The sequence below is a fragment of the Melanerpes formicivorus genome, unplaced genomic scaffold (genome assembly GCF_026170545.1).
Source record: "Melanerpes formicivorus ecotype bairdi unplaced genomic scaffold, bMelFor1.0.p_v2 SCAF_5, whole genome shotgun sequence".
NCBI lineage: Eukaryota > Metazoa > Chordata > Aves > Piciformes > Picidae > Melanerpes > Melanerpes formicivorus.
The window spans coordinates 24,776,707-24,802,278 of NW_027142357.1; the positions used below are offsets into that span (position 1 = coordinate 24,776,707).

The 25,572-nt window shown below is 59.5% G+C and overlaps 3 protein-coding genes across 7 annotated transcripts in view; 1 reads left to right on the plus strand and 2 right to left on the minus strand.

Moving 5' to 3' along the window:
* Positions 1–6,544: 6,544 nt before the first annotated feature.
* Positions 6,545–11,438, plus strand: LOC137441019 (rac GTPase-activating protein 1-like). The gene is made up of 16 exons (XM_068137805.1): positions 6,545–6,746; positions 6,852–7,054; positions 7,139–7,275; positions 7,403–7,481; positions 7,705–7,758; positions 8,355–8,432; positions 8,792–8,912; positions 9,198–9,358; positions 9,586–9,747; positions 9,894–9,989; positions 10,063–10,264; positions 10,341–10,446; positions 10,597–10,729; positions 10,804–10,909; positions 11,018–11,135; positions 11,203–11,438. The coding sequence occupies exons 1-16, from the start codon at positions 6,662–6,664 to the stop codon at positions 11,252–11,254; spliced, it is 1,893 nt and encodes a 630-aa protein (XP_067993906.1). The 5' UTR covers positions 6,545–6,661; the 3' UTR covers positions 11,255–11,438.
* A 642-nt stretch (positions 11,439–12,080) lies between these two features.
* On the minus strand, positions 12,081–16,839 carry GMPPA (GDP-mannose pyrophosphorylase A). Of its 3 annotated transcripts, none has more exons than XM_068138800.1 (13): positions 16,700–16,839; positions 16,529–16,626; positions 16,343–16,446; positions 15,788–15,980; positions 15,572–15,631; positions 15,294–15,424; positions 15,147–15,161; positions 14,428–14,562; positions 14,177–14,274; positions 13,997–14,043; positions 13,811–13,903; positions 13,551–13,719; positions 12,081–13,470 (listed from the first exon to the last, which is right to left on the minus strand). In XM_068138800.1, exons 1-13 carry the CDS (start codon positions 16,740–16,742, stop codon positions 13,370–13,372), a joined length of 1,287 nt encoding a protein of 428 aa, XP_067994901.1. In that variant the 5' UTR covers positions 16,743–16,839; the 3' UTR covers positions 12,081–13,369. The 3 variants fall into 3 exon arrangements, with proteins under 3 accessions (XP_067994901.1, XP_067994903.1, XP_067994902.1); XM_068138802.1 differs by having other exon boundaries at positions 16,529–16,597; positions 16,700–16,728; XM_068138801.1 differs by lacking the exon at positions 15,147–15,161 and having other exon boundaries at positions 16,700–16,837.
* A 676-nt stretch (positions 16,840–17,515) lies between these two features.
* SPEG (striated muscle enriched protein kinase) overlaps positions 17,516–25,572 on the minus strand; it is a 39,179-nt gene continuing 31,122 nt past the window's right edge. For all 3 annotated transcript variants that reach the window (XM_068138804.1, XM_068138803.1, XM_068138805.1), the window contains 14 exons: positions 25,480–25,522; positions 25,315–25,383; positions 23,004–25,182; positions 22,734–22,886; positions 22,545–22,661; positions 22,290–22,457; positions 21,883–22,005; positions 21,530–21,694; positions 20,690–21,362; positions 20,365–20,604; positions 20,069–20,292; positions 19,585–19,660; positions 19,181–19,330; positions 17,516–18,895 (listed from right to left, as the gene is read on the minus strand). In XM_068138804.1, coding sequence (XP_067994905.1) covers positions 18,688–18,895; positions 19,181–19,330; positions 19,585–19,660; positions 20,069–20,292; positions 20,365–20,604; positions 20,690–21,362; positions 21,530–21,694; positions 21,883–22,005; positions 22,290–22,457; positions 22,545–22,661; positions 22,734–22,886; positions 23,004–25,182; positions 25,315–25,383; positions 25,480–25,522 — 4,588 coding nt within the window. In that variant the 3' untranslated portion in view covers positions 17,516–18,687. The remainder of the gene's footprint in view (positions 18,896–19,180; positions 19,331–19,584; positions 19,661–20,068; positions 20,293–20,364; positions 20,605–20,689; positions 21,363–21,529; positions 21,695–21,882; positions 22,006–22,289; positions 22,458–22,544; positions 22,662–22,733; positions 22,887–23,003; positions 25,183–25,314; positions 25,384–25,479; positions 25,523–25,572) is intronic.

The window sequence follows — 25,572 nt, forward strand, 5'->3', positions numbered from 1 at the left end:
AGGAGGCAGTGCCTAATCCCAGCATCATACTTGGCTCAGTGCCAGCCTGGCTCACAAGCCTGCCTGCACTGGGATGGTAGATGGCAGAGCCGACAGCAGCACTGCAGAACCCTGCCAGGGGCCCAGGCGGCCTCAGGGGTGCTCCTAGAACCCCCCAGAATCTCCCCACCACTGGTGACCTAGCTGTCCCCTGTACTGCTTGGTCAGTGCAGCCTGCCTGGAGAGGCTGGTCCGCAAAGACAAGGTGGGTGAGATCCCATGCAGGGACAGCATACGCTGATGAGGGGAGTCAGCAACATTTTAGAAGCAGCTCAGGTGCCCACGCAGCTCCGGAGATGCAGCAAACACCCTGCAATGTGTCCTCCTGCTAGCAGGCACCAAAGGAAACCATGGGAGGTTAGAGTCATGGGCTGGGCTGGCACAGCTGCAGTCATTAAGAGGCTTGTTAATGAACTTTCCTAGTCAATAATGTTGCCAAGAAAGGACAGGAGAGCAGGGTAGAGGGAGGCAGCTGTCAGTAAGGTACCAATCTTCATCATAGGAAGGCAGGGCAGTCCAGGCAATTACTGCCCATCAACAGAGCTTCATCCCTACCAAATAATAGAACAAATATTAAGAGAAAAATGTGTCTGAGGACCTCGAGGGCAGGGGAACTGGGAGCAATAAAGAGGTACTCAGAGCTCACACAGAATAAATCTGCCCAGACCAACTTGATTGCATTTTTTTGGGTAAAATTGCTAAATGAATCGATGGAGAGGAGACAAGAGGTGTGATATATCAGCCTTTTATTAAAGCATTTGATATAGCATCTCAGGGAATTAATTCCAGTTGGCAGGAACAGCCATTCCTGCCTGGGCTGGGTACAGCTGAGGAGGCGAGGGCGAAGGGGTGGCCCCGGGGCACAAGGGAAGCACGGTGGCATCCTGTGACATCAGTATACACAGTGCCAGTGGAAGCAGCCCCTCTTTTCCCAGCTCAGGTGAACATGCCACAGCTCCTATTCTGTACCCTGGCTCCTAGGGGGGCTATACCAGGAGCACCAGGTCCTGGTTTCCGTAAGGCAGTGCCCATAGTCACCCCACCCAGCACCCCCACTGCACCCGTTCGAGGCCATCACCTTCACATGCCTGGAGCTGTCCTGCGGCTTCAGGGCTCTTCTGCTCCTCTTGTGGACTGTGCCTGTAGATATTTGGCTGGGTAGCATCACTGAGCACGGGCAGTGGTCACGCCCAGCCAGGCACGACTGGCTGGGGTGTCTCTGGCTTTTCTCGTGTGTCTCCTTTGCACGGCATTTCTGATCTTCTGCCATGAGATGCTCCAGGCAGGGGACCTGGTCCTGCCTCTCTGCCCAGCATGGGCTGCAGTTTGGGCTCATGCAGGCGATAAATCAGCCTGTTTGCCTGGGGGTGGCTGAGGGCTCCTGCTGCTGCAGCTCCAATTTCCCAGTCTCAAATTACGCAGGGCTGCCTGAGAGCCGGATGGTTTTGTGTCGCTTGCCCGAACTCATTCAGCTCCATTTCTGTTGCCAGATTGTGCCAAAGGCCCTCGAGTGTCTCTGTGCCCAGAAGCATCGTCTCCCACTGCCCAGTTCCTGTGGGAGGCCCTTCCAGGGAGCAGAGCTGCACTAGCCCAAGCCGCTCCACGACGCGGGCAGCCGGATGAGCCTCGGCAAGGCAGCTTCACTCAACCGCAATGGCATTTGCTCCCTGGCCAGATCAGTGCAGGGTCAGAGCTTCCAGGCCAAATTTCAAAATGTTTTTTCTCAGCGGGGAAGCAGCCCAGAATGTAGTTTTTGCTGGAAACCACCTGGAGCTTTTCTCCCTGAAAACATTGTACCCCAGTGGGATTCCTTTGATGTTCACACAGCGAAGCATCAGAGGCAGCAGTTACGCTCCCAGCAGGAGTCCTTCTTGCTGTTCTCTTTGGCCTCAACAGCCCCTTGTCTCTCGTCCTAGTGGTGTCAGGGAATCAGGGGCTGAAGGTGCCAGAGGCAATGGCAAGCTCTGTTATGGGAACAGCCCTGCCACTGGGCAGTGAGGGAAAGAGCCCAGCTGACAGCAGAGCCCACAAAGTGGAGCTGCGAGGTGCTAGGGGAAGATGGTGGAGAAGGAGCTCATGAAGGTACAGCTCACTGTGGCTCCTGGCCAGTAAAACTTCTCCCTAAGAAAGGCACTAAATATCCATAAGACCATTCAAATACCTGAGTGGGTATGATGAGCAAAGCACCAGTGGTTCAGGAACCAAGCAGAGAGAAAAGACCTGTGCTTTTGTGGCATCAGCAGATTTCCTCATGCTCCCCACTTTTGGGGTGACTAAGGAAGCTACTAAATGAGGCATGTCTGCAGTGGTCCCAGTAACATCTCTCCCCCCTCCTGCTATCTCCTCTCTCCTCACAGCCTGGCTCCTTCCCACACCAGCCTCTTTCCAGCTCCTTGCACTGATGCTAATCCCCTAATCTGTGCAAAGCAACAATTTTCTGCATGGCACAGAGGCTGGTTTGAGATCCGCATCCTTCCTCCTCCTCCAAAAGCCAGCTCCCTTATCAGCAGCAGGTATCAGGTGAGACAGGCACCATCTACCTCCGATAAACACATGTTTTATTTTGCCCTATTTCCATTTATCTCTGAACCCGTAATTATCCCTCATCATGCAACACATTGTGCTGCCTTGCAGGTTGAGGAGCAGAGGGGGTGTGCGCTTTGCTGGGCAGCCCCAGATGACAGCCTCCTGCCCACGGTGTTCCAGAGGCTGGCAGGGCAATGCTCAGGGATGAATTCTGCCCACCATGCTGGCTGCAGAGCTGTCCTCCTCTCTCTGCACTCAGGCTGTGTTCCCTTTAATCTCACACAGCAGCAGAGATGGATTTTCTCCCTGTGAGCCAGATGTGTTGCATAGAGCACAAACACCCGCGACAGTTGTTGTGCTCCTTGGTGTGAAGGCATCAGATGTCTGCATTAAAACAAAACTCTCCACTTAATTACTCAGGCTGATAATTCAGTGCGTGGAGGCGGCTCTGCCTGAGAGCAGAGGGATGGATCACAGCTGGGACTGGAGAGCCTTGGAGTGCACATTAATCCCAGCTCTTGCAACCCTGATTAACAGCCCTGGAAACCTGCCCTCCTTGCTCATTCCTGGGGTGGGGTCTGTCCTGCCACCCACTCACTGACCCTCCAAAGAGGGTCCAGGTCAGTGCCCAAGAGGCCCCTTGCTAGGCCAAGGCATCCCCTGGGGTGGGATGTTCCAGAATGTGATGACTGTGTCTTAGAGGGTGCTCCGGTGCCCTGGGAACACCCCTGCACCATGTTTGGAGTCCATGGAGGCTGCACACAGGACAGGGAGAGCAGAATCTCAGGGTCACCTCATTCGGGGAGCTGCTGCCAGAGCTGCTGCTGGAGCCCTGTGGCCAGGCTCAGGGCAGAACCAGGCAGATCACTGAAGGCTTTTTGGGGCTCAAACTGCCTGGTCCTGTTGACCTGCACTTCTTCTATAGATCAGCAAATATCTCCTGCAAATTCACCTCAATTCCCTCAGTCAGCAAGCCCATGGCCCTTCCTGGAGGAGCCCCTCACTCAGCCATCAAGCCAAGCATGTGTCCTCAGCCTGTGAGCACCCACTTTGCCCTGTAAGTCTCTCCTGGGTGGGATTCTCACATGAGGCTGCTCCCTCAGACACGTCTCCTCTGCCCTCTCCCTCCAGCCTGGTACCTGACTCATATCCATTTCCCTCTCCCCATCATTCCCTGACCCCAGTGCCTGGGATTCCCGCTCTTTGCAGAACCCCCACCCCTCAAGCACCCTGAGGGCTGGCGCTGCTGCAGATCCATCTGTAGAGTCCTGTCTATCCAGAGAGACCAATTTCCTCCAGCTTTGATTTCTGCCCTCTTGTCTCTTTTCTGTGGGCTGCATGCCTCACTCCGCGGTCCGGGCAAGCGGCAGCAATAGACCACATCCTGCCCTAGCTGAGCACCCAGGCTGGTGCTGGGCATGCAGGGCAGCCAGGCTCAGCGCAGGCATGCATGCATCTGCGGGCAGCACCATCCCAGCGGGGCCCCAAGAGTTAAGTTGTCATGTATTCAGGGCCACTCGCTGGCCAGGAATTACACTTTTATCGGCACACGGTGCTGCCGCCGCTTGAATTGGGACTGGGAACTCTATTTCCGAGCTCACCCAAATTATTCTCGGAGAGATAAAGCGCGGTGCAGAGCAGCGCCAGCGCTTCATTAACATTCCCCAGCCCATTCAGCTTTAAACGAAGATTGCCTGCCTCGGAAAATGATAAAATTGAACATGTGAAGCAGGGCATTATGTTCCATCAGCCAATATTATTTCCCACACAGGGGCCGAGCGCAGACACAAACAGCTATTTATGCAGCTCCTGACCAAGTCAGGGTGGCTTGGGAGGGGGGGACGAGGTGGGAGGGGAGCACAGGGGGACTGGCAAGTGCCCTGCTCCCATCCTTGCACGTAAAAGAGGGGCTGCTTGCACACTGCTGGGGCTGCTATTCTCCTGGGGGATCCTGGACTTGTGCCCAAGGTGCAGGGTGGGTCTGGAGACCACAGACCTGTTCCTTCCTAGCTTAGAGTCATAGAATGATAGAATTGTTAGGGTTGGAAGGGACCTCAAGGATCATCTAGCTCCAACCCCCCTGCCATGGGCAGGGACACCTCACACTAGATCAGGTGGCTCAGAGCCACATCCAGCCTGGCCTTAAAAACTCTCAGGGATGTGGCTTCCACCACCTCCCCGGGCAACTTGTTCCAGTGTCTCACCACCCTCATGATGAAGAATTTCTTCCTAACATCCAATCTGAATCTACCCATTCCCCCAGTCCTATCACTACCTGACATCCTGGCATCAGGTGAGGGAAAGGGGTCAGGGTGTGTGGCGTGGGGAAAGCCCTTTCTGACTGTACCCTTCAAGCCCGGGGCATCTCTGAGAGTGGTGAAACCCTGGAATGGGTTGTCCAGGGAGGTGGTCGAGGCCCTGTCCCTGGAGGTGTTTAAGAGCAGGCTGGATGAGGCTCTGGCCAGCTTGATCTAGTGCGGGGCGTCCCTGCCCATGGCAGGGGGGTTGGAACTAGATGATCCTTGTGGTCCCTTCCAACCCTGAATGATACTATGATACTATGATCTCCATCTGCTGCCCTGCCCTGGGGGATGTACATCCCCTACTGGGGCTGAGCAAGCTGGGTAGGGGCTAGCTCCATGTGCAAGATGGGGCCCCACCTCCTGGATCTGGGTGTCAAGCTGGCAGGTGCTAGGGAGCACCCACAATCAGGGAAAGTGTCACTCCACAGATGCAGGCAGGGAGGGCTGAGCAGGCAGGGAGGGCTGAGCAGGCAAGCCCCCAGGGTTGTGATTGGATTTTGCTTGGCTGTGCTGAGCCTATCGATCCGGCAGTAATTAAAGTCGCTCCAAAACCTGACTCATATTCAACCTTGGGAGGAAGGAGATTCTCTGAGAAACACCCTCTGGTCCCCATGTGCTGGCACAGCGTAGTGCTCAGCTCTGCCAGAGTGCTGCCAGCCCGTCGCACCCCCCCTGCCTTGGGCCCAGAGGAGCACAACTCCAACAGGCGGTGTCGCAGCTGGTGTCCTCAGCACCACACAGCCCCGCAGGAGCCCTGACAAGGTGAACCGTAGGGTCCGTGCAGCCTGGACGTCAGGGTGCTTCCTCATGCCCTTCACTTGCCGCTGCTTGGCTCCTGTGTGGGACCAGCACTGGGAGAGGAACTTGTTGGACCTGCAAACACCCTCGAGAGGCACCGGAGTGCTGGGGGGAACCTGTGCCCACGAGGTGCAGAAGCCCATCTCCAGGCAGCCGGGAAGGGGTGTGTGTGCAGGGGCTTGCATGCCCAGCCTTGCCACCAGCCCCGCCGCTATTACCGGAATTCGCAGCAGGTCGGGACAAGCACCGAAGAGGGGGAGCTGCTGTTCACCGGGGGCCCCCATAACCCCACCCGGAGCCCTCGCCACCAGGAGCTGGAGACTGGGGCAGAGAAGGGGCTGGGGGCTGCGGCGGGGAGCCTCTGGGCGGGGAAACCAGGGGGCCCAGCACCCCCGCAGCGCCGGACAGCGGCCGGGCTTTAAGGCGGGGAGGTGGCTCCATCTGCAGGACATGGCCCCGGAGGGGAGCCCAGTGCTGAGCCTGGTGCTCCTGCCCCAGCCGCTCTGCATGAGGGGCCGAGCGGCGGAGGACACCTCACAAAGGACACTGACTGCTCTTTTCCCCGCTTTCCACTCCTGCACCCCCAGAGCACCTCGCACCCACTACGTCTTCACTGTCTTAAAGTGCTCTCATGAGGTGCGACCGGTGCCTGGGCACTCTGCCCCCAAAGATGACCCTCACCCAGCACTGCTCCGCGTTCCTGCCCGGAATTCCTGAAGCCCTGAGCATCCCACGCCCGAGGCTCCCAGGCGGACTCCCCCACATCGGGAAACGTCAAGGCGGTGGGTCTAGCCCCGGTGGCGGCTGGAGGCGGAGCCGGGACGGGCTCCACCCCGGCCCCCGGCCCACATAGGCCGGCAGGGAGGCCCCCTTGTCTCCGGGGTCTGCGCCGTCCCGGGAGCGTGCGTGGGAGAGCGTGAGGCGGGAGAAGTGGGAAGCGGGGAGTCACGCTGCCTGGCTACGGCGGCGGCGCCGTCCCGTCCTGGGGCGGCGGGATGCTGCGGCAGCGCTGCGAACGGCTCTTGGCCCGGCTGGAGCGGACGCTGCAGCTCCTGGAGCTCAGCGGCAGCGTGGAGGAAGGTGGGTGAGCGCAGGGCCTGGCCTGGGGCACCTAGGCATCGCCGGCTCTGTTGCCAGGTGGTGCTGGTGACCAGCGCCACCCAACCTGGCATGTGTTGCCTGCAGACTTGCTCCAGGTAGCGCAGAGCTTCGAGGCGACGCGGCGGAGATGCTGCCGCCTGCAGCAGGACGCTCAGCGGGCCCGCGAGCAGCTGAGTCGTGTCGAGGCGGAGCGGGCGGTGCTGGAGGTGAAGCTGAAGCACGCCCGCAACCAGGTGGAAGTCGAGATGAAGAAACGTCACCGTGCAGAGGCTGAGCTGGAGAAGCAGGTCTGGGGGAGCTGACCGCAGGGGTACCCTGCCAGGGTGACTGAAGGACGCCTACCTGCTCACCATTACCCCTTTCACTTGCAGGAGCGAAAACTTCAGCTGGTCTTTGAGTCCCTGATGCAGGAGCCATGGGGTAGCGGGGCGCTGAGTAGGGAGCAGTGCTCTGTCCTCAGTGCCCTGGCTGGCCGGCATCTCGGAGTGACCCTGACAGCAGGCAGGAGGTGAGCAGGGCTGGCAGCCCTTGCCCCAGCCCCTCAGGCAAGCCATAGGCTCTATGAGCAGATCTATGAGAAGTTGCTGGCTGGGGGTTGTTGCCGTGGCCGGGCTGAACCCCACCTTGCTCTGCAGATCATCTGCAGAGGATGAGTCATGCCAGTCCCTCCTGTCCCATTCGGACATCAGTTATGACCACACTGAGGATGATACGGTAAGGAATGACCTCCTGCAGGTCCCAGGGTTTGGTGTCTCCTTAGCAGTGCGGGAGTGATTTTACCTCACTCCTGCAGTGGGCCAGCCCCTTTTCATGGCTGTGTTTAGGGGTGTGCTGGGCTGTCCTGTCCTATCTCTGTCAGAGATAGAACGTGGATGTAGAGGGTGCCTCCTGGCCCTGTGTAGCCCTGCCAGTTCCCAGCATCCGTGCTGCCTTTCAGGATGTCGATAAGACGTCAGTGCGGACCCTGAAGCGCAAAGCCCAGGAGAAGCAGGTACAAGAGAGCTGTTGGGAAGTGACAGTCCTGGGGGCTGGTGCTGAGGTGGGGGTCTGTGCAGCTCTGTAGGTAAGGACCTCCTGGGTTTACTTTGCTCTCCTGTACTGTGCCTGTGGGACTCAATAGCTGCACAGTTCCCAGTGTGCAGCCTAGGCTGGGGTTCTCTCCTTGTGCCTCACAGGGTTAGGGGTGACCCAAATACTTCTCCATCCCAGCACAGGAGGCTGCAAGGAGCCTGGCAGGGGGTTTAATTTATTGATGCTGGGCTGGGAGCGTCATCTCTCAGCAAACCTCCTGCAATCAATAGAAACTCCATTACCCTCCACTGTGGCCCAGCTGGGCTCCTCAATAATTCATCCCCATGTGTGAACATCCTGCACATCTCTGCATTGCAGGCCTGGCCTGGCCTCCCTCAGGTGCAGGGCTGGCTCCAACCCAAGTGGGGGGCCTAAGTCTCCACGGGTTCCTACAGTACCTGGTATGGGGCAATAATGACGGGTCAGGGTGAGACTACTGAGTTTGGATGCTCTGGGGTGGGGGACAGAGAGATCAGGGGGTCTCTCCCTACCCTTCACCCCATTTTCTCTCCCCAGCGTGTGTCCCTGGCCCCTCAGATTGGCCCTGTGGTGGTAGCAAAGCGTCACCGTTCTTCTGTCGCAGCCTGCAACACTGTGAGTAGGGACCCTCATGCTCCCTGAATAGAGATGGGATGTGTGGACTTCCCCAGTACCAGAAGGCAATGTGGCAACCTTTAGTTCTGTGGGTGCTGTGGGATCTGGAGATACTTAGCCTTCCCCAGTGTATGCCTCTACCCTTCAGCCTGTATCATACCGGTTCTAAAGGGGACGGCATCCTTGACTCTGCTGGACCAGTGCTCTGCAGGCTTTATCCCCCTGTAGCTATGGTGGAAGCATCCCTGGATGTGCAGGACCATGGCCACAGGGTGCAGGCAGAGCAGAGCTCATGGAGAGATGTTGGAGCATTGTGGGGCTGCAACCAGGTGTGTTCTCATTATCCCTCATCTTGGCAGGCAAGTGTCCCCCCTGTGCTGCCTCCTGCTGAGGCTCCAGGCCCTGCTGGCAACCTTCTGCCAACTGCTCTGGTGCCACGACGTCGCTCTCGCCAAGGACATCGTGTGTCCATATCTGCAGGTCATGGGAAGGGCTAGGGAGGGTGCTTGTGGGTGCTGCAGGACCAGCCTTGGTGTGATGCTGTCACAGGAGAGGAAAAACATCTGTTTGGGGGGGGAGGTGTGTGTGTGTGTGCACCTGTCCCCACCATGAGGGTACTGTGGTTCTCTGGACATGCTAAATACCACTGTCCCAGGGCAGCTGGAATGCTGTAGGGACTCTCTGGGAGGTGGGAACCTCCTCATCCCAGTCAGGAGCTGGGGTGGTTTGCCTTTCACCATCCTCTCTACTACCTTTTCTCTGCAGAGGTGACCACAGTATGCGACACCAGCAAGGATCTGAGCTGCCATGCCCTGGGGCAGGACACCCACACCGAGGGTGGCTCTGTGGGGAAGCCAGTGCCAGCCCCCTTCCCCTCCCCTCCACAGGGGCTCCCTCCGAGCCAGCACCACTTCACTTCCAAAACGGTGTGTCCTAGCCCCTCTGCCTCCTTTTGGCTGCTATGGAGAAAGGACTAGGCAGGGGAAGTGGATTGGGTGGGGGTGGTACAACGCTCTCTTCCCTCCTCCCCTTCCAGCTCTGCGTGTGGTGGAAGGGATGGATGTAGGTGAAAGGGATTGTTTTGAAGGAGGTGGAAGAGTGGTACTGAGTATCTGTAAGAAGGGGAGGTCCTGACCCACCTCCCTCTCTGCAGGTGATCCGCCCTGAGCCGTGTGGCGTCTGTGGCTCCCGCATCCGCTTCGGGAAGGCTGCCATCAAGTGCCGCCAGTGTCAGCTGCTGGTGCACCTCAAGTGCCGGGAGCAGTGCCCCAGCCTCTGCGTGCCGCAGCCTCCCGACCGCGCCTGGCCCCACGAGGTGAGCCGAGGCACAGCAGTGCTTGGTGTCTGCTTCAAGTCCCCATGAGGCTGATGGACTATCAGCCCCAGAATGCTGAGGCTCTGCTCACCCTGGCCACAGGGCTGGGCAGCAGGCACAGAGTGGGTCAGCTTTGTCTTCCCCAGGGTGTGTTGGCTGACTTCGCCCCTGATACGCCACCCCTTGTGCCTCCGCTGGTGGTGCAGTGTGTGACCGAGGTGGAGAAGAGAGGCTTGACCGAGGTAGGGTCCAGGGCAGTGGGGGCAGCGAGGCTGTGCTCCCCCCCAGCACTGAGCCTCTCTTCCTGTGCCCTAGACGGGGCTGTACCGTGTGCCAGGTGCAGAGCAGCTGGTGCGGGAGTGGAAGCGGAGGCTGCTGCGGGCTGGGGGTGTGCTCCCTACCCTCAGCAGCGTGGATGACATCCATGTGGTGTGTGGGGTGCTCAAGGACTTTCTACGGGGGCTCAAGGAACCGCTGGTCACTTTCAGTCTCCACCCAGCCTTCCTGCAGGCTGCTGGTGAGTGGGTGTCCCCAGTGGGAAAAGGAGGGAGGGGTTGCTCATCCGTTAACACTCTTCCCCTGTGCTGCTGCAGACATCCCAGATGATGCTGCCTGCAGCACAGCCCTGTGCCAGGTTGTGAGCAAGCTGCCTCCAGCCAACAGGGATACTTTGGCCTTCCTCATGCTACACCTACTCAGGTGAGGAGCTCATCCCAGCACAGGCTCCTGTGAATCTCACTCCATATCCTGACTTTCTGCCCTTACCCAGGCTCTGGGCTTTGGAGCAGGGAAGCCAGGATGAAGGTTTCCTTGGTGGGGGCAGCATACTCACACCATCCCACCTCACAGAGTGTCGAACAGCCTCAACTGCAAGATGGACATCCTCAACCTGTCCCGTGTGTTTGGTCCCACACTGGTGGGACACAGCTCAGCCAACCCCACACCACTTGAAATCATGGAGGACACACCACGGCAGTGCGAGGTGAGGGAGCCCCTGAGATGTGGAGTGTGTCTGAGTGCTGCCTCCATCCTCATTCTTGATCCCTCTCTGCCTAGGTGGTGGCTCGACTCCTCTCACTGCCACCTGACTTCTGGAGAGGCTTTGTGGAGATGGAGCAGAAGAACCTAGCACCAGTAGCAGCTGCCCCAGGGCATGAAAACAGTGAGGCACTGAATCCCCAGCCCCCTCCCTTGTCCTGTGGCTGAAGAGTCCTGGGTGCCCAGGCCTGGGTGGGGGTACAGTAAGAGTCACCCCTTCTTTGTCCTGCAGAGCTATTCTTCCACCCTATCGCCTCCCCAGAGCCCAAATCAGGCCAGCTGAGTTCAATTGGCATCTGCTGTCTCCCCAGCACCCTGCAGAGCCACAGGGACAGGGCTCCCCATCCCCGGTAAGTATGACGAGGGGTGGGCAGAGGGAGTTCACTCTGCACCCCTGACCCACCTCTCCCCACACAGGCAGGGGCCAGTCCTGAAGAAAGTTGGACAGTTCTTCCCTTCTCTGGTATAGCCTATAGTAGTGGCTCCCAGGGGGCACTGGAGAAGCAAAGCCTGCTCGTGATGCTGAGCTCCAAGCTCTGCTTCATTTCCCTGGACAGTGGCCCCGAGCTGTACTTGGGGCCTGGTTTGTATTAAATGTTTGCAGCAAAATAAGCCTGACTGTGGATGCTGTCTGTCCCTCCATGCTGCTGCTAGGTGCCAGGGTTTGGGGCCCTCTGGCATGAGGGAGCCTGGCTGGGCAGCAGATGAACTGTACTGACAGCATGGGTAAGCAGTGCTCCCCAAACCTCTTTTGCTGAGCAGTGATGGGATAGCTAAAGCCTTTGTCTGCCCTGCATCCCAGGATGTAGGGGGCCCCTCTTTCAGCCCAACGTTGGCCTCAAGTAATCGGAGATGCTGCAGAACAACTTTAAAGCGTTTCCAGACTTCCAGGCACCTCAGTGGAGGCCCCTTTAACTCTTTCCTCTCCTCCAGCTCCAGGACCGAAGCAGCAAAACCCAAGCAGGGCTGGGATGCATAGCTCTGTCCCACCACGAGAGGGAAGCTGGATGAGGCTGTAGTGGAGCAAGGGCCCAGAAAAGGCATGTCCCCTAGATGACTGCACAGGGAACAGTCACTAGAAGGAGACCTTAGGGCAAAGGTATTACACAACAGGGCTGAAAAATGCTCTGGAGGCATGTCCAGCAGCTGAGAAACCTTTGTCCATACTAAAGGCCATAAATGGGACACAAGAGAAAATTCACATACAATCCTGAAAGCAAGTATTTTGGCACGCTTTCACCCAGTGCTGGAGCCTTCACCAGAGGGCAAGGAAATTAGCACATCCAAGGCAGAAGCAAAACTGAAGGAGTTTTTAATGTGCTTAAAGCCAGGGAACAGCTACTCCCCACCCAGGACCACAGGAGAACTGACACACAAAGGCACAGGGCTAGGAGCAAGGATTTACTGCAAATCCATCAAGCTGGGGTGGTAGCAGATGAATAAAAAAATCCCTAACACGGTGCCTTGGTGAGAAGCATGCTGGGGTCCTTGGTGGAGTGCTGAGCTTTAGCACAGAGCTCTAAAACCAGAGGTGAAGAGAGGGAGATAAGCAGGTAAAGGGTACTGTTGGCTGCCACAGACTGTGCCAGCAGCAGCAGGGAGCTGCCTTCACTAAAATCACATATCAGGACTGAGGTGAGGTGGGAGATACCTGCCACCTGCACAGAAGTCAAGCGCTCTGGTGTGCTGTGGCGGGGGCAAGAGGCAACATGCAGTGAGGCTCCCCAGACCCTCCCTACTCCAATCTATACCCATGAGGGTGTGGAAAAGGCGGTTGGCCCCAGAGGGGCAGGGGCCTGCTGCTGCCACCCTGAGCCCTGCCTAGGCAACCTAGGCAGGTCTTGGCAGCAGGCTTGGTAGGGCTTAGAGCTCTCCCAACTGATTTTGAGGCCTTGGTGGGACAGAGGTGCAGCTGGGGCAAGGGGTGCTTTTGCAGCTTTCTCCGAGGCCAGCAGCCTGCCTCTCCACTCGTGTGCCAGTGGTCTTAGGACAGCCTTGTGCTGTGCTGTTTTCCCAGCAGCAGGCAGGAGCCCAGCTCCAGCTGTTGTAATCACAGTGATGAAATTGGGATCCTCAGCTGGCTGCTGCAAGCTGAGCTGCCTCTGCAGGATGGGTGTATTTGAAGTTCCTTGGCCACTGAGATGGGCCAAAGCCTTTCAGGGAGTTGCAGACAGGAACAGCCTGTTGAGGGTTTGCAAGGTGATGCTGGTAGTGGCCTTTAGTGGACATGGGCAAATCTGGAACCAAGATGTTGCAAGCAACAAGTGCTTCCTCAACAGCTTCTGCCTAGGGATCCTTGCACAGGCACACAGCCTGCTGTCAGGTTTACATGCTTTCACCTTGCTCCAGGGCTGCTCCCTGGGCTGCACGAGAAGCAGCACAGAAGGCTGATGCTCACCAGCTTTAATCTCTGTCAGGAGTAGGAGTCAGGCACTTGTAGGGTTCCTGGCCTGCACCTACCCCTCTGGGATGCTGGGAACCTCCAAAGTGCTGAAGCCTCAGCCCAGTCTCTGGCTGCACAGCAGGAAGCAGGTGGGGGTGGTGCTGTTTCTCCCCCCGCCCCCCAACCCCGGGATCTGCTGCCTCAGAGAATAATCTGGTTTTTGTAGCTGCGGCTCAGCTCCTTGTGAGGAAGGACAATGGAGTTGAGAATAACAACCTCAGCAGGGATAGTGACACTGCAGCCTGTGGGAAGAGCACGAGAGGGTGAGCAGGAGGGCAGGGAGTCTGCCCCACTGCACAGGGCTGGGGGGGATGGGACATACCCAGGATGGTGATGGAAGGTGTGAGGCGCCCATCTCGGAAGAGGGTCTCGCTGTCAATCTTGGCATAGGGATCATTGGGGTTGGGGTCGCTGGGTGTTCCTTCAACTCGAGCCCAGCGCCCAATGGTGCTGTCCCAGCCCACAATAGTATTGAGGACACAGGTGTGATCCTGTGGCAAAGAAGAGGGGCATGAAGGATTCTGCTGCCTCTCTTCAAGGGGTGGGGGCTGACACCTATGCCCTCAGGCAAACCCTTCTTACGTGGAGTGAGGCACCATGCAGGACAATGGACTCTCGCACACGCACACCAGCTCCAACTGTCACCCCTTCCCCAATTGAGACGTTGGGGCCCAGCTAGAAGGACAGAGAGGCCATGAGGTTGAGCACAAGGATGCTCATCACAACTGAGCATCTCCCTGCTGCAGACCACCCCAGGTCTGTGCTTACCACTGCAGTGCTGTCAATGGAGGCTGTTGGGTGGATGTACACATTGCCTATAATGTAAAGCAGCTGTATCAGGGGAGGCAGCTTGCAGAACCTGCTTCCCAAAGCAGTAGAGGTCCTGCTCCTTTGTCCACTATCTCCCCAGGCAGCCCTCAAGGCAGCAGTAGGGTGTCAGAGAGGTACCTCGGATGATAGGTCCTCCAGGTTTGTTCTGGGCCAGCCTCTCTGGGTGGCTTTTGCTGTACTGGTTCAAGTAAAGGCGACTGGCGTAGATAGCAGAGCTGCAGGGTGAGCATAAGGCAGTTATTGCCTCTCTGGCACTACACGAGCAGAGAAGGATCTGAATTCAGCACCCCCCCACACCCCTCCCCAGGAGCCTGGGAGCTCTCCTCTCCCATTCCTGGGTTACTTGATGTGCCAGACCCAGCCCTCACCCAGCTGACTTGATCTGGCTCCAGAAGCCGTCAGTTTTGTAGACGTAGAGTCTGCCACTCCCAGCCAGGGCTGTGAAAACGTCCTGCTCTAGCCGGATCGCTTCTGCACGCTGCCAGCCATTAGAGCTCTCCTCTCTGCAAGCAAGAGCCCCGTTAAGACACCTGCCTCAAACACAGCCCCAGCCAGGAGAGACCCTCCCCAAAGCCAGAGGCTATAGTGAGCCTAAATTTCTACCCAGCCACACCCTTCTTTCCTAAAGTGGGGTCAGCCCCAGCCCCACTGAGCCCCAGAGCAGCAGGGGAATGGGATTCTGCCAGCTGAAATAAGTTCTGTGGCAGAAGCCAATGGTGCAAGAGCCCCATCCAATCCTGGTAGGTGTATGAGTGACAGAGTGTGGTCCCGCTCCAGAGCCCTGCACAGCTGGATTTTTGCTTGAGTGGTGGCAGAGATGTCACATGACAGACCGGCTGATGCAAAGTGCTGGAGAAGCAGAGCATTCCCAGGTGAAAGGCTTGCTCAGCCCCTTGTCTGGAGCTGTATGAGGATGGGATGGGACGGGACAAGAGGAAGAGAGAGGGAAAGTCTCAAGCTGCCCAGGAGGCAAGCAGAGGAAAAAACAGCCCTGCAAAGCAGCCTAGAACAGGGAGGAAAGCATGCATTACCCCTAGGGCAAATCCAGCCCAGAGAGCAGCCAGTGTAGGCACAGAGGGAGACTTACCCAAGGTAAGGACAGCTGGTGTGGGACCAGGAAACAAGTGAGTGATGGCAGAGGAAAAGACAGAGAAAGAATGGAGGATGAGCGTGCTGCTGCAGCCCTGGGAAGCAGTGGGGTGGGATGGAGTGGGGGCAGAGAGAAGGCACTCACAGTACTAGCTCCTGCTGGTTCCTCTGGAAGACCTCACCAATGTATTGGAAGATTGCAGGTGTGAACAGGTAAATGCCACAGTTAATGATCTCACTAACAAACGTGCTGGGCTTCTCCACATAGTGCTGGACCTGGAAGTAAGGGAAGAGAGGTGAGTCCCAGGGCCCAGGCCCCATGCCTGGTGTCACCCTCTGAGGCACGCTGGGAACGTGCACCCCTGCCAGTGGCAGAGTCGGGGCTGCCCATGCTGTGGCTGGCTCCCTGAGGCCCTCCAGTACCTCCTGGGTGTTTGCATTTGCCACGATACAGCCGTAATTCAGCGCCTGTGTCCTGTTGGCCTGCAGAGCGAGGATGTATTAGCAATAGTGGAGCAGCAAGCGTGCAAAGCCGATGAGACCCAGAGCTTGCACCCAAGGACCCATCCATCATAGGAGCCACTGGCTTCTTGACAAGCCCACGGCAAAGCACTGCTGCTCTCCAGTACTGCCACTCACTGTGGTACCCAGAATGACAAAGCTGTGCGCGTCCCCGTGCTGCTGCCGGAACTCCAGCATCTCCTGCAAGGGGAACTCTGAGCACACGTCTGCGTTGAGGACAAAGAAGGCCTCAGCACCACCTGAGAGGATCTGGTCACGGAAGTGATAGATGCCACCACCTGTGCCCAGCGCTGCATACTCCTGTAGGTACCTGTGAGCCAAACAGGGGAAAGTGAGGACTTAGGGAAGTGAGGCTCTGGTGACACCAACCAGCAGTGGAGCAGGGAAGGGCTGGCAACGGCTGAAGAGCTGCACTCCCACCGTGCTGCAGTAAGGCTCACATGGACAGTGGCACTGGGAAAGGAGGCCATAACAGCTTGAAGGGGTCTGGAGAGGCATCTTTGGCACAGGAAGCAGCCAGGGCAAGGGCAAGTTGGCAGAACTAATGTGAGATGGCAGTTGTGGTGGAACAGGGCCCATGTAGCCATTGCCTGGTAGGGGTTGGGGGCTGCCAGCCTACGGGAGGAGGGTGAGGGGCTGAGTGAGGCTGTGCCCTGGGGTGCTCCTGCCCACCTGATGGGGATCTTGAACTCCTGCTGCGCTGACACCAAGAAGCGACTGAGGGCCTCGTGGGGCTGGTAGAAGCCCATCAGCAGGATCTCCTTCATGCCAGGCACCTTGGGACAGAGGCGGGGCTGAGTGAGGAGCACGGCCCTGGCTGCCTGCCCTGGCTCCCTGGCCTCTCGGCCCGCCTCGTACCTTGGCACAGGCCTCGATGTGGTGCTGCACCATTGGCACCCCGGCCACGGGGAAGAGCGGCTTGGGCACCTCGAAGGACAACGGTCGGAACCGGGTCCCTGTGGAGCGGAGCAGAACTGGGTGGACGTGGCCCGGCGCCAGCGGGACGCTCTGCGGACCCGGCGCACTTACCCTTCTGCGGGCCCCCGATGAGGATCACCGCCTTCAGCGGCATCGCGGCTTCCCTCCGCCTGCCCCGTCAGCCCCGGCACCGCCAGCCCCGTCAGCCCCGGCACCGCCAGCCCCGGCACCGTCGCCACTTCCGCACGCGTAGCTGCGCCACGTCACCGCGCAGGGCTCTCTCTCCCCTCAATCGCGTCATCCTGGCGGCGCCCACGACCGCCAGGGGGCGCGGCAGCGGCTGGAGGCGAGGTAGCGCGCCTGCGCGTGACCGCGCGCCCGTGCAAGAATGGGCGGGGGGGCAGGAAAGGAGTGGGAGGCAGCGGCGCGTGCGAGTCTGAGTGCGCGCGGGAGCGCAGGCGGGAGACCGCGCGGCCCTGCGTGTGCGCGCGGCTCAAGGCTGCAGCGGTCCGCGGGCACCGGCACCTGGGCCCGCGCCGGCGAGCACGGGCGTGCGCGCGGGCTGCTGGGCCTCGTGCGGACGGTGGGTGTGGAGCTAAGGGGCAGGGCCCCGCGGGCGCTGCCGCTGCCGCCTGGCCCTCCAGCGCCCGGTGTTCCCGCTCCGTGATGCCCGCACCCCGTGATGCTAGCACACCGTGATGCTAGCACACCGTGAGCCAGCCCTCCCTGTGCCTCTTCGCGGCTTTCCTGGCTCTTGCCCCAGGTTTCCGACGCCCTATCTAGCCCAGTGCCATCTAGAAACCTTCCCGGCACTGGGTCTCTGGGTTTTGGGACAGGACCCTTCGATGGTGCCCAGTCCTCGATGGCATCCAGGGGCTGCTCTACCCACCTCCCCATCCCCTCCCAGCGAGGCACAGAGATGGGACCTGCTGCTCAGGTTCTTTATTGCTGCTCTGGCACATTGCTTGCTCCAAACCACAGGGACATTGGTAACTCCGGAGCTCGGCAGAGAGGAGGGGACAGGGACAGGGCGGGGATGGGGACAGGCAGACACCTTCTCCCCAAAGCCAATAAATAAAGCCCTATTGCTACAGCAGCGTTTGGAAGGCAGTTGCCCAACTCCCACCCCAGACCCCTGCCCTGGTCACCCAGCCACACTGGCACCTTGCTGCCAGAGGAGAGGGGATAAGGAGGGGCTGTGGGGCTTGGCAAAGCAGGACCAGGGAATCAGATGGGAGGTAACACAGAGGCTTGTGTGTGGGTACCTGAGGACAGGGAGGTGGGCTGGCAGCAGGGTGCAGGGTGAGGGCCAGAGCCGGACAGGCAGAGCACGAGCAGCATGAGCCTGAGCAGGTGCAGGAGGTGTGCATGGCACGTGGGTGCCCCCCTGCAAAGAAGGGGTGCCAGCCAGTCCCCGGCCCCAGCATGGGACGCAGCCAACAGCCCCCAGCAAGGCACTGGCATCGATCCTGGAGCCACAAACCTGCTTGCCAGGACCAGGGCTGGGAGGGAGCAGAAGGTGGTGGTGGTGGGTGGTGGTCCTTGCTCCCAGCCATGAGGACCAGGGCTGTGCTGGCTGGCCAGAGACCATTGGGGGACTGTAAGTGGGGCCCTCGCTGCAGGAACTGCTGGAACAGTCTTAGTCCTTGGGCACCGGCATGCAAGCTGGAGGGAGCACAGGGACCCCTGCATCGTGGCCAGGGGCAGCTGCAGGATGCAGCATAAGGCACACGGCTGATGGAATCCTTGTGGCCAGGGCTGGCCAGTGTGCTGGTGTCTCTCCCACTCCTACCTGGAGCTTTCCTTGTTCCCCCTGTCACTATGTCTCCATCCCATCCTTCTCCTGACCCTCTGCCACATTCTCTTTCCCTCCATAGCAAAGCTTCCTACTGCTCGCCCACTGCCGGACCCTGCTGTGGGGCCAGCTGGGGCAGCACCTTGCCTCTCTGTTGGAACTGCCAAAATAATGCCAGCCACTAGCATCCCTGGCGGAGGCACGTGAGGTCCATGGGTTCGTCTTAGCTACTCCTTGGCCGCCCCATCCCACGGCCCCTGGAATGTTCCTCTGGCTCCTTGGCCCTTCACAGCCGTGGCACCAGCTACTGTGGCCCCGGTGGCTGGCCGCCCTGGTAAGAGCGGAGTAAGACCTTGTGCTTGGTGACAGCCTCGGCACGGCGCCGCTGGTGGTCAACCAGGAACTCCTTGAGGCGATTGGTGGTGAATGTCAGAGTCTGGCGGCGCAGCTTCATCAGGTAGGCATCCTGGAGCCAGGCATTGGCAAAGCAGTCCTTCACTGTGGGGCGACTCCTGGGGCAGGGGCAGTTCCACGTCAAAGGCTGCAAGGTGCCCACCACTGCTGCACCCCCCCCAAACCCAGCCACCCTGCTCTGCAAGATCCAGGGCATCCCAGCCCTTTCCAAGAGCAAGGACAGAACCCAGAGCTCTGGGCATAGGAGATTCCAGCCCTTTACAGGAGCACCTGGGATCCCACTGATATATGGAAGGGCCCCAGGGGCAGGCAGCTGTCCTTCTGCCCTGATTGCAGGCACAGTCCAGAGTCACGTATCCTCCTAGGGTGGGTTGGGTACTTACCAGGGGTGGACAGCAAGGACCTTTCGGATGAAGAGGGCAGCACTTTGGGAGACGTTGGGGTACAGCTTGAATGCATCAAAGCGCCCTGCTAGGATGCGGTTCTCTGTCTCAATGGGATCCAATTCAAAGAAGGGTGACCGCCCACTGAGCCTGCAAGGGTGGAGAGGGTGGCACAAACTGGGAAGCAGCAGTGGGAAGGTACCCAGCAACCCCTACCCACCCATGCCTGGTTTGGGACAGCCACATCTGCCCAGGTTGTCTTGATCCCCGTGTCCAGCTGGGAAGGGTCTGCAGGACCACAGCATCCCCTATCCTCCCACCACCCTTGTGTCCCCCATGGCACTGAGCCCTGGGTGAAGCTGATTACACCTCGGGGTGCTTGTTCCCCCAGCCCCTTCTCTTACATGATGTAGGTAAGGACACCAACACCCCAGACATCTGCTGCGGAGCCCACAGGATCCCCTTTCACCACCTCCGGTGCTGCAGGCAGGGAAGAATGTCTGTTATATGCACTGGGTAGCCCAGCCCCAGCCCCCACAGCATCCCCAGCACCCACTACAGCTACCTCACCACCACTGCACCCCCCCCAGCACCCCTCCCTGACACCCTGGCTGTTACCCTGACAGAGCCCAGCACCTCCAAAGATACCTCAACTGCCCTGTTTACCCAAACTCTCTCACTGAGTCCAGCAACTCTACAGAAACCCTCACAAAACCACCTAGCACCCCAAAGACCCCTCAGCATCCTGAAGAACATCTCAGCTCCTCCTCACTCTCAACACCCCCAGCACACAGGCATACATGCACACCTTGGGCGCAAGCATGCCCCAGCTCTATCCCCGTCATCATCCCCATCCTCATGCTACTGCACCCCTGGTACCCCACTCACACATGTACTCCAGGGTGCCGACACGCCGCCCCAGCTGCCGCAGCACAAGGGGGTTATAGGTCTGGGCACTGCCAAAATCGATGATCTTGAGGGCATTCATGCCCGAGATGAGCACATTGTCTGGCTTGATATCGAGGTGTACAATGCGGCGGCCGTGCAAGTATTCGAGGCCCTGCAGGAGCTGCAGCACGTAGTTCACCACGTCATCCTCCGAGTAGCGAAACCTGGGGGCAAGTGGCATCAGTGGGCAGCCCTGTGCTGGCAGCTGTCCCTGGCAGCCCCACACCTGCCCTTACCTGTCTACAATGCTGTAGAGGATCTCCTTGCCGGCGCAGTTCTCACAGATGAGCACCAGGTAGCGGGGGGTGATGTACGCCTCATGCAGGGCCATGATGCGCTCATGGTGCAGTGCCTTGAGGATCTCATACTCCTGCAGCACACTCTGCTTCCGCTCTGCCTCATAGGGCACAATCTTGGCCATGAAGTGCTTCCCAGTGGCATTCTCTTTGCACAGCCGGATCACCCCAAAACGGCCCCTGCGGCAAAGGATGGTGTTCAGCATCCATGGTGTGGGTGCTGCAGAACAACCCTGGCAGAACATCCTGTCCCACTGCTACTCACCTTGCCTTCTCATCCAGGAAGGTGTATGGCTTCTGGGGGACCCCTTGCTGCAGCACCATGCTGTCCTTTGCTCCTGGGACCCTACTCTCAGTTTGGGACTCCTTGGAGGATGGGGCAGTGGCAGGTGACTCCTGCGCATGGGACAGTGCAGGGGGCATGGAGACGAAGGAAGTGACCATGTAGGGGGGCATCTTCCTTGTAGCTGTGGTGTTGGTGGCAAGAGGTGGCACAGGGGCTGAACTGGGGGTGGTCAATGGTGGGGAACTGGGGGATGACTTGGAAGGAGACGGAGCCTGGGGTGGGGGTGATGTGTCTGTTGGGAGTGCAGGAGAGCCCCCAGTGGGGGTGTCTGCGTGAGGTGAGGCAGCAGTCCGAGGTGGGGTGAACATCAGCTCAGGGGGCACACAGACAGTGATGTTGGGTGGGAGTTCAGGGTCCGGCCGCTCCGATCCTTCTTGGGGTGCAGGAGGCTGGAGAACCCCTGAGGGAATATCCACCTGTGCTACCCCATCTGCCTTCTGTCCTTCTCCCCTGTGCTTGCGGGGTGGTGTGATGGGAGGAGCGACTGTGACTGGTGGCTCCAGCTGCCCCATGGGTGTTTGTGTTGACCGACTGGAAGCCACCTTCTCAGAGACCGGGACAGCACTGTCCTTGGCTGGGGCAGCTCGGGTATCTGCAGGGAGCAAAGGGAGGTACGAGCTGGGGTGGGAATAAGCCAGGAGAAGGGTGCATGTGACACCCTGTTCCCCAAAGCCCTGAGGGGAAGATCCCCCAGGACTCAAGGACCCCAAGAGCACCCCAGATAGATGCCCCACGCCCTGCAGGACAGGGCTCACTCACCTGCTGCCTCGAGGCGCACTTTCCCTGAGGGGGTGCTGTAGGGCCCCTGCCCAGCCTTGTTGACACAAGCCACTCGAAACTTGGCAGCACTCCCAGGGGGCAGCTCCGTCACATTGAAGTAGCAGTCAGTGATGCCGGTGCTGACGATCTTCCACTCGTGCTCCCCTGTCAGCATGGGGATAAGATGAGGTGAGGGCAGGCCAGTGGCAGCACCCTGTCTCCCACCCCTGACTCAGGACCCCAACGAACCCCTGGGGACAGCAAGGACTTCAGGCACTTTTTTCTTGGCTTGGTGTACCTGAGCCCAACTTTCTGGCTGCTCTTCCTGGGAGATGGGAAGCAGCCCCACATACCATCCAGCCTGCGTTCCAGCGTGTAGGTGCAGGGGGCTTTGCTCTCTGCAGGCTTCCACAGCACCAACACCGTGTTCTTGTACTTCTGGGGGATCTCTGGGGTGCCCGGCCGCCCAGGGAGTCCTGCAAGGGGACAGGCAGGGTGGGCTGTGCCCAGCCAGGGGCAGGGCTGAGTTGCTGAAGTACAAGAGCAGCACGACATGTAGGCTCAGAGATGCTGAAAGTGCCTAGCAAAATCAGCCTGTCCCACTTAAAAGTTCCAGTCTCTTGCAGATGTGAAGAGTGGAGCTCAGAGATCAAGTGACATGCAACGACCAGTCCCCAGCCCTGGGCTTTGTGACTGGCACATGCTCTTTCCACATGAAGCTGCACCTATGCCTCATGAGGTCCCCTCCCTGCCTCCTTACGTGCCACAGCCAGCGTGCAGGAGCTTATGGCTGTGCCCAGGATGTTGGCAGCTGCACACTCGTAGAGCCCTGCATCCTTCCTGGAGACCTTGGTGATGGTGAGCATCTGCCGGCCATCCTTGCAGGAGACAACATTCAGTGCACTGTCTGGCTGCAGGGACTTCTTGTCTGCAGCAGGGAGCAGAGAAGAGGAATGATACAGTTACTTGCCCCAGTGCCCACCCACTGAGGTAGCACAGGCAGAGTGTTACCTACCTTTCATCCAGAGAATCCTAGGGGTTGGGCTGCCGGCAGGCAGGCAGCAGAGGGTCAGCGCCTCACCCTCCAGCAGCACCTGGTCCTTCAGCTTGATGTGGAAAATGGGGGGGAAATCTGGAAAGCAGAGGGGGATTCAGGCTGGGGCAGCAGTGAGCATTCACCATTCCATCATGGAGCTGTACCTACCCGACTCGCTGGGTGTGTGTGCCCGACCAGCAGCAGGTCCCTCTTCCCGCAGCAGGCTGGAGGGGATGCTGGGCTGTGATGCCACCTTCTCCTTCTTGCTCCGCGAGAGCCCCCAGCGCTCCCAGCGGGTCCGTTTCTGGCTGTCACCCCCACCTGTGAGCAGCCAGGGTTGAGAGCAGGGCCAAGCCACGGCAGCCGTACCTTCCTTGCCCAGCGCAACTGGGCCATAGGGTGCTGCCAAGACACACACACACCCCTCCAATCACTCACCTTTGGCGGAAGCAGAGGAGCGAGTGCTGCCCTCTGAGCGCAGGGACTCTGAGGACGGCGCAGGTTCCGGGTGGGTCCCTGGCTGCAAGCTCTCCCCCTCAGAGATGGCTCGGCGGAGCTCTGGGGCCCCCTCGCCCTCCAGCTGCTCGTCAGACCGGCTGCGAAGCCGAGCCGAGACCCTCTCTACCGTGTTGCTGATCTTCCTCCGCACGGCCACCACCGGCGACTCCCTCTCTCCGACACCCCCCGGCTCTGACTTGAGACTCTCCGAGTCCCTCCGCTCCTTGGAGCTGCCCAAGGACAAGCTCCAGGACAACCGGCGCCCACCAGACGGGGTCTCACTACCTACATCCTCCCCCCTGCTCTTCTTTCTCTCAGTAGGTGGAGTCCTCTTGAGGAGGACAGACATCCTCCGGAGGAAGCCCCTGTCCTTCTCCACCTCATGCAGATCCTGCACCGACTTGGACTTGGCCGCCAGCCCAGTGGGTCGATCTCTGTGCAACTCCAGGGGCACGCCAGCTGGCGTGGGACGGTAGATGCCCTCATCAGGGGCAGGAGGCCCAGCCAGGTGCCGGTCCTCAGAGCGGGAGCGGGTGAGGAGCTTCAGCCCTCGGCTGAGCGATGACTCCCGACCCCGCTTGAACTTGGCCTCGAAGACCTCCTCCGAGTCAATGTCCTGGATGATCAGGGAACTGGAGGAGCCAGTGGGCTTCGTCTCCTTCCTCAATGGCAGTGCTGGTGGAGGTGGCTCAGTGGATGTAGCTGATGAGGGCTTGGGGATTTCCTCGGTGGTTGGTTCCCCACCTGGCACAGCACCCAAGGCTTGCATGACCTTGGCGTAGGAAGAAGTTTGGGGACCTTGGATGCTGGGGGGGAGGGACTGTGGTGGGGTAAGTGCTCCCGCCCTTGCAACCCTTTCCCCACTGGCTCCAGCCACCTTGATGGGTGTCTTCTCCTCCTGCCTCCTGGACGTGAACTTAGTTCCTGTGGTGGTGGCAGCCACACTAGCTGCTGGCTGGCCACGCTCCTCAGAGGTGAGTCTCCTCCCTAAGGCAGCCTTGGCAGCAGGGGCCTGGGGCATGGCAAGCTCTACTGCTGGGGGTGTTGGTAAACCAGGGGTGTCTGGTGACACTGGGGGCCGGGCATCAGAGAGGGCTGAGAGCGACGGGGACTCCTTGAGCTGCTGGGCCTCCAGGTGGCCCATTGGGATCTCCAGGGGTGCGCCATAGCGGCGGTGCCGAACGACAGGCTCGGCATCCCCATGACTGAAGGAGCTGCTCTTCTGCAGCCGGCGCTCAGTGGAGAGGAGGCGCGGAGAGGTGGCCTCACTGGAGGCTGCCCGCACAAGCCGTGGTGCTGCCGATGCCCGCGGCTCCAACCGGGTTGGCCGTGGGACCTTCTTGTCAGGGCTGACCCCCAGGGTCTCCAGGAGGGGACCCCGTAGGCCACTGACCTTGCTGTCCCCAGAGCTGCCCCGCAGTAGCCGCTGGCGCATCAGCTCCAGGCGTTGGGCATGATCATCCTCCCCCCAGACCACCTTCCGCCGTGGCAGCTCCATGGAGGCTGCCTTGGCCAGGGCCCGGCCCGGGCCCCGGCCAACCTCGGCCCCCCCATCAGTCCCTGAAGGCTGATGGACCAGCAGGGCATTGTCAGCCGAACTGCCTCTTTTCAGCTCTCCCCGCCGCGCACTCCCTGGGGATTCCAGGCTAGAGCCCTTCCTCATAGCTTTGCGAGGATACTCTGGCCGCTTTTGAGTTTCAGGGGCTTCTTCGTCAGAGGAGACAGGTGCCTCTGCCTCTGTGCACGGCTGCCGCAACACAGAGCCCCTGGCCCGCTTCCCTAGGGCTACCCCAGGCTTCCCTGAGCCCTGGCTCTGCCACTCCATGGTGGATACATCCCCCATTGCAACACTTTCCAGCTGTAACCCTTCAAATGGCCCAATGGCCTCATCGTCTGTGGGGATCTCATTGAGTGACATGCGGGAGCCAGAGAACTCCACCTGGTGTGGCATGGGGATAAAAGGCAGCTCATCCAGGTCATCTGAATCCGAGGAGGATGACAGTGCCGGTGACTCCTTGAGGTGCCGGGGCACGGCAATGGAGAGGTGGTTGGACGTGTCCTCTAGCAGCTCTGGGATCGGCCGCAGCACCATGTTGCACTTGTAGCTGATCTGTGAGCGCTACACCCAGTAGAGAAGGCTGGATCAGGTCCGGGTGGACAGCATGGCATCATCTTGCCCAGTGAACATCATCCCATCCTGCCCAGGACACAGCCCTACTTAGCCCCCTCCCTGCCCTGCTGCTGCCTTCACCTGCCATTTCCGACGGGAAAGGAAGAGCTTCAGATGGTCAGTGCTGATGATCTTTCCCTTGGCCAGTGTCTGTGGAGCAAAAGGACAGCAGTGTCCCACAGAGCCTGCTGCAGGCTCAGGGAGACCCCCACTGCTGCTGGGCATTGGCTCCCTGCCCAGGCTCACCTTGAACCAAGGATGCTCCAGAGTCTGCTCTGCAGTCGGTCTCCTGTGAACCAACACGACCAGATGAGAACCACTTGACCTGCCTCACCCGGG